This window comes from Drosophila takahashii, chromosome 3L (genome assembly GCF_030179915.1).
Source record: "Drosophila takahashii strain IR98-3 E-12201 chromosome 3L, DtakHiC1v2, whole genome shotgun sequence".
NCBI classification, from domain to species: Eukaryota; Metazoa; Arthropoda; class Insecta; order Diptera; family Drosophilidae; genus Drosophila; species Drosophila takahashii.
In genome coordinates, this window is record NC_091680.1 from 2,793,555 (window position 1) to 2,799,997 (window position 6,443).

Sequence of the window (6,443 nt, forward strand, 5' to 3'; positions counted from 1 at the left end):
CCATTTGTTGCTTTCCATTTTATGTTCATAATGGCAAAAGTTTTGAGGGTTGCCTTTTTATGTCTGTGATATTTGAAGAGGCCCCGAGGTCAGGTCATTAAAATGGCAGAAAGGTTGCTTCGCCCGGCTGCTTTGTATTCATTAAGTAATTGAGGGAAAGGTGGAAAGTGGACACAAAGCATCTGGGTTTCTGCTGTCCCCATAAATTATTTATATACTAATTTAATTATTATTTAATTTGTCATAATGATGAGTTGCGTAAGTTTAAGTTTATTATGCTTCCCGTTTGAGGTATTCCTGCAGATGCCTGAGTTCCATTTGCTGCACAAAGTAAACAATGCTGGCGGAAGTCACCAAATTTAAAAGGAACTTAAAAGGTCTTGATATTATGTTTAAATTTATGTAGGTTAAGTTCTTTTTTCTAAGCTTGATAGTCACAAAGCAAATGGATGAAGGTTGATATTCGCAAATAGAGATTCCTGAAAGAAACTTTGAAAGAAAATAAATAAGTATTTTATTTATAAGAAAAAATAATAATAGTAGGTAAGCAGTAATACCATTAAGTCCAGAATGTCCAATTGTTTAAAGCTATGACCATTCCAAGAACTTTCAGCCAAGAATTCCTTCATTTCACAACCATTTTCATCTGTTTTGTAACTCCAGCTTTTTTCCATCAATTCAAAATATTCCTCTTGCTGTTTATAAGCTGCAGCGAGTAGTAAAATCCACAAAGCCAAATGCCAAGATAATATAAGCACAGATTTCATCAGTGAGCCCCTGGGATTTGTTCCATTTTCTTGGCCTTCCCAATCGGCTTCATCTTCCAGATCTTCTTGGCTTTTCTGCCTTTGCACAAATTCATTGGTATCAAAACGTAATAACTGCACAAATTCCGCTATACGAAAGACTATCATATATGTATAGCATATATAGGAAATTTTAAAATAATGACCAGCCAAGATATTTGTGTTCTTTTGTATAGAAAAAATAGTACGAAGTTGAAACTGAAACAATTTGAGATTTCTTTGTAATCGTAACTTTCCTAGGGATTGAAGCCATCCTGCATTTATCAGATGATATAGAATATGCATAGTTATAATCAGTGTAAACATTAATCGTGGTATTCCCATTATATAATTCGAAACATGATAGAGGTCTTCAAAGGTAAAAGTTTTAGATTCGCTATTAAATTTTGGTATGCAAAAATATAGTAGGTTCACTCCAAAAACAGCCAGTAAAAGAAGTAAAATTAATCCATAGATGAAAAAGAGCCAGGAACATTCGAGCATTAAATGTTTTCCAAGGAGAGATTTTAGGTGTTTATAGGCTAATTGCGCCTCATTTATTAATTTCCACAGTTGATCCTTTCTCATCAAAGACCAAATGAGAGTCATAAAAATCCAGATGTTGGTTAACTTTTCGTTCCATATTTCTATCCCACTTCTTTGAGGTCTCTTTTCAATATTTAGTGAGTTTACCAGCTTATTCTCCTCATCCAGCGAATTACTCACATGATTGTGGAATAATAAAATTAGCGAAATAAAAATAGCAGGTAAAAATCTGCACAGGTTGGCTCTTTGTTGATATACTTTTCGGGATTCACAATATTTTAGCTGAAGAAGTCCAAAGAAATGCAGGGGAAATCGCAATTCTTTGGCTATGTTAAAGATGAAACGAAGTCGTGGCATTTCGAAAAACAACTAAAAGTATTCATGGCATTTATGCCATATTTACTCTACCCAAAACCGTTAAGTAATTGTTAATTAATTAAGTTAATGTGTCCCATTGTGCGGTTTATTATTCACTGGAACTCATCATAGAAATAAAAGCGATAGACTTGACTAATTGTTTGTGTCACATTGCCATTGAAATCATCCTGCGACTCATACTCAAAGTCCTGCAAAGTTCGGTTTTTGTGGAAAAGTAAGCGAGTAACAACCATTAGCAGAAGTTCACGCATGTGGGTTTTTAGGCAACTCCTTAACATGGACAAAGAAATTCCAAAGCTAAGAGCCCCGAAACCAAAAGTTGTTAAATAAAAGGTTTTTTTAGTTAACTGCAGAACGGGAAAGTTGTTGGTGAACTAAAATGTTAAAATGGTGAAAATATGTTAAATAAATGAAGAAAATAATAGGGATTTCGAAAGATATCGATATATTGATACTTTGTAAAATAGATATATTATATATGCGATATTTTCCGATTTTTTAAATTTTAATATATCAAACTTTACATCCAAAGTAAGAACTTACCATCGTGGTTATTACATCTTGATTGTACATAACTTTTTCCCTTCTTCTTATTAATGTCACTCCAAAAGCTTTTGGCAAAGTTCTATGCTGTAACAATCGCCAGGATTTCAAAACAAAGTAGTCGGGATCGTCTTTTAATTTCAGATAACTCTTTTGAAATTTCCGATGCTGTTTTTCCAGGTTCAACGCAATTATCAAGAACAAAGCCAGCAAAACTAAATGTAAAGCTAACGAAATCATTTGTGCATTTAGGTGCTGACCAGAGCTATAAATTATCATAGGCATTTTAACTCCCGGTTGGATCATAAAACTTATTATATGCAGGGCAAAATATTTGGAGACGCTTCGATGAACAAGCCAAATAATCTTCTGCTGTCTTAGCACTCCTCTTAAAGTATACAATCTATCACTTCTCATCTCTCGAGAGAGGAAAACATTCAGAGATCTGTAGATACAACTTAGCCATATTAGATAGTTTCCATAAAAGAGCAACTCAAAGTGGTAGATAAATCCCACGCCGAATATTAAAACACTCTGATAAGCCGAGTAGATTTGAAGTTGCCATGCAAGCAGTAAAATAATCATCACTATGAGTAGCAAGTTGTAGATGCATTCTCTGTGGATTTTAACACACAATCGACTGCCGAGAATTCTTTGCATTGATTTATGCACTCCAGCACATTCGTTTAAGAGCTTGGCAAGATGTTTTCGCAGGATCAAAAAGTACACATAAAGTGGGATATATAGCAGAAAGACAAACTGATCGTAGATCCAACGATGACTGAAGCACATATAAAGGCAACTGGCCAGCAAATTAACCACAGCCATCATTTGCACATATAGCTGCTCATCGCAAATAAATTTTCTCAGGTGTTCCGCATAGCCCACATTATAGAAACCCAAATATAGACCGATCCTTCCGGTCTGATACCAAACGGCAATCAAGTGACACAGACAAAAACCCCTGGCAGTTGCGTGCTTCTCCATTTTCGGTAATGAACTATAAGTAACTGAACTATCAGAAAGCTATATCGGTAACAGGAATAAAACCTCGGGAAAGGTCGTTTCTATTATGAGATGACGGGATAACCAATGTTGTAGAAATATCGTAAATATGATTAAAATAATTATGGAATTAGCTGTGGAAGTGTTCTTCATTTAGTAAATTAATTGCGCTAATAATAATAGGAATACAAAATAAAATATTATAGAAAACAGTATACATATTAAAGAATTAAAAAAGATTATAGTAAGAAGAAAAATATCAATGGAATTAGCTTACCTTTTAAAGAATTAATTACATTGATAAATTCATATGATCCTTAAATATTTGGTAGTTATTTATAATATATTTAATGGTATCCTTTTCACATTTATTTACTCCGACAAAAATAAGAGCAATTACTTTAGAGTGCGCCACTGGTCACCAAATTCATTATTCCTTTGCGAAAAACTTTTAAATATATTTTATACAAGGTTTTGTTCATAAATATGAAGAGCATCAGCCACTATCAATTATTTTCCATTGTTAACACACATACCTGCCTCTCACAGAGCGTTTTTTTCGTCCCCTGAGAATTACTTGGAAAAAAATAACGACAATCATATTTTATGCTCTGTTTATTTGCGGAGTTGCACTCTGGACCGCTTTAACAGTTGACACTCGGATGCGGATGCGACTGCGGATGTGGAAGTGGATGTGGTAGTGGATGTGGCCATGGATATGGCTATGAAATGGGCGGAGCACTTAAAATGGCATAAAGCCATAAGAGGGCAGCGCGTCGTCCTACTTTTATCCCCGATCCCCCAGATTCACCTATATCTCTGTCTGCCCATCGCTGTCGCACCGGTTCTCCCCCGGTTTGTAGGTTGGTTGGCTGGTTCGTTGCTGGCATCTTGGTCCAAGTTTTTTTCCTGACTTTTTCATCGCCCGGCAAATGGTTTTACACGCATGTATCTTTCCCCAGCCCGCATATATGAATGTAATGGTGATCTCCATCTCCATCGCCATTCCACAGTGCAGCACAGTGCACATCATGTGTGGCCGCATATAACAATGGGAAAAAGTGCATGTTTTTATTACAAATTGCAATTGTGAAAAATTTTATACATGGCCGCATCGTTGTCCTCTCGTCGCCGCATCGTGTCACATTCCGGGACCTTCGTCCTGTTACAGGCGTATAACGGCAAAAAGGAGTGGCCAAATAGCAGGAACCTAGGGGTACACTCAGAGAAATTTACTAGATAGGCTTTTGAAGTAAAATATACAAAAAATGAATTGTATATGAATTTATTATCTAAGGATTATCTAAGAAGGAAACATGTTTTAAAACGATGACTGCTTTTAAAATAATTGTTAAACAAATTAAATAATTCCAATTTTTTTTTAAAAATGTACTATTTGGTTCGAAACAAGACCAAAAATGGTCCAAGTATGGATTGTCATACCGCGTTGAGCTCGTAAATTAATTCCCAATCGATTGGCATTCAAAGCTCAATCTTTTAATTTTTTGTAATTTTTCTCAAAAAATCAAAAATTTATCAAAAAATTAATTTTACAAAAAGTGATGAGCATCATTCGCTTAGGTTTTAAGCTGCTCAAAACAATTTTTTCGAGTGGCTAGAAGGGTTCGAGCCTGTGTGTCGGTGGCCGTTCCTGTGATAGTGTCGCCAAAATAAACTGCCACATAAAACTCCTACCGCACATCCTGTCTGTGTCCTTGCCACTTGCCACTCGGGCTCCACTTTTCTTCTTTTTTTTTTGGTTTTTGCCTGCTGCGTGCGGCATGCATAAAGCAAATGAATTTATTTTTCGACTGCCATTTTTTCAATTTAAATGCTTTTTGCCTTTCGGCTATTTGGAGAGTCTTTCTTACTTTTATTTTTTGTTTTTTTACTTTAACTTTTTATTGGGGATTTTTCTTTTTGATTCGACGCTTTAGCCAAACGCTCTTTTTTTCGTCGATTTCGTTGAGCTATAAATTTTTGCATATTTTCATTAGTTGTCAGAGATGCTTTTGATGATTTATGCATGTTTTTGATGCTCTTTCCTTCGTTTGCCCTCGTTCCACATGCCCTTTCTGCATTTTTTAGAGACTGGGCTGGGCGATAAAAAATAAAACAAACAAACTTATTAAAAATGTAGTTTGGTAAGGCAAAGTTTTTAAGCTAATGAAAATTGCTGCAGTTGCCGGAATGTTGAATGTGGACAGCTGCGCACTGGAAAATCCTGTGGATTCAGTATAAAATAATCAAATAAAAACACCTCTTAACGAGGTAAAAAACTAGTGACGACCGCACCTTCAACATACAAAAGTTCTGATATCAACATTTGTGACGAAAAATTATTACACTCGTCATTAAATAGACTTTCTAATATTTTCTCATTCGGCCCGCCCTAGCAAACTATTCCAGCCTTTTTCCCTTTACAGGCATTTTCTATTGCAGCGTGACGAATGAGAAAAGATTAGAAAGTCTATTTAATGACGAGTGTAATAATTTTTCGTCACAAATGTTGATATCAGAACTTTTGTATGTTGAAGGTGCGGTCGTCACTAGTTTTTTACCTCGTTAAGAGGTGTTTTTATTTGATATCAGAAGTTTTTGTTTGTTTACATTTGCTCTCATAGGAGCTAATATATACATTTAAATTTAAATTGGTCAATCATAATTTTTAAACTATTGTATTTTAACAAATTAAGTTAAAAAGGCGTTGAAGTATTTCAAAATACCTTTTAAACAAGGTATAGCACATGTCTGTACCTTTAGTAGTATAGAACTTACAAACTAACGAAATTTAGCTATTTTTAGCTTTTTCCCGCTAAAGTAGCGGCTTTTTCCAAAAGTCGTAGAACAAAAGATTCCTATATGGAACTCTTAAGTGCAAATTTACAGATTCCATGACCCTAAAATACAGTTCGGATACCCTCCCACAAAATTCAATACTCAGGGAGCGTTAATTGTTCGAGCTGGCAAAAGTGGCTATTTTCGTATAAAAATAACTTTTAAACGTGACTTTTTACAGTAATGTGTTATATACCAAAATTTAAGGAATCTCAAGGGCTATACAGTTTAAAGTTTTCAAGAAAATCGTTAGAGCCGTTTTTGAGAAAAATAAAAAAAAGCTAAAAAAAAAGTTTTAAAAAATTGTCTTTTGTTCATATCTTTTTAATTATTACATTTACACAAATT

General features: G+C 34.7%; 2 protein-coding genes across 2 annotated transcripts; both read right to left on the reverse strand.

Annotated features, from left to right (window-relative positions):
• Positions 1-273: 273 nt before the first annotated feature.
• Positions 274-1,688, reverse strand: Grl62a (Gustatory receptor-like 62a). The gene is made up of 2 exons (XM_017140877.2): positions 558-1,688; positions 274-489 (listed from the first exon to the last, which is right to left on the reverse strand). Exons 1-2 carry the CDS (start codon positions 1,686-1,688, stop codon positions 274-276), a joined length of 1,347 nt encoding a protein of 448 aa, XP_016996366.2.
• A 113-nt stretch (positions 1,689-1,801) lies between these two features.
• Grl62b (Gustatory receptor-like 62b) lies at positions 1,802-3,239 on the reverse strand. The gene is made up of 2 exons (XM_017140903.2): positions 2,253-3,239; positions 1,802-2,083 (listed from the first exon to the last, which is right to left on the reverse strand). The coding sequence occupies exons 1-2, from the start codon at positions 3,237-3,239 to the stop codon at positions 1,802-1,804; spliced, it is 1,269 nt and encodes a 422-aa protein (XP_016996392.2).
• Positions 3,240-6,443: the final 3,204 nt, after the last annotated feature.

Bases quoted from the DNA above. Each gene is read 5' to 3' on its own strand.
- Grl62a (XM_017140877.2), bottom strand. From the start codon at position 1,688: ATGCCACGACTTCGTTTCATCTTTAACATAGCCAAAGAATTGCGATTT. The intron at 490-557 runs GTATTACTGCTT...TTTCTTTCAAAG, and splicing joins TGGACATTCTGGACTTAATG to TTTCTTTCAGGAATCTCTAT.
- Grl62b (XM_017140903.2), bottom strand. From the start codon at position 3,239: ATGGAGAAGCACGCAACTGCCAGGGGTTTTTGTCTGTGTCACTTGATT. The intron at 2,084-2,252 runs GTAAGTTCTTAC...TTAACATTTTAG, and splicing joins AAGATGTAATAACCACGATG to TTCACCAACAACTTTCCCGT.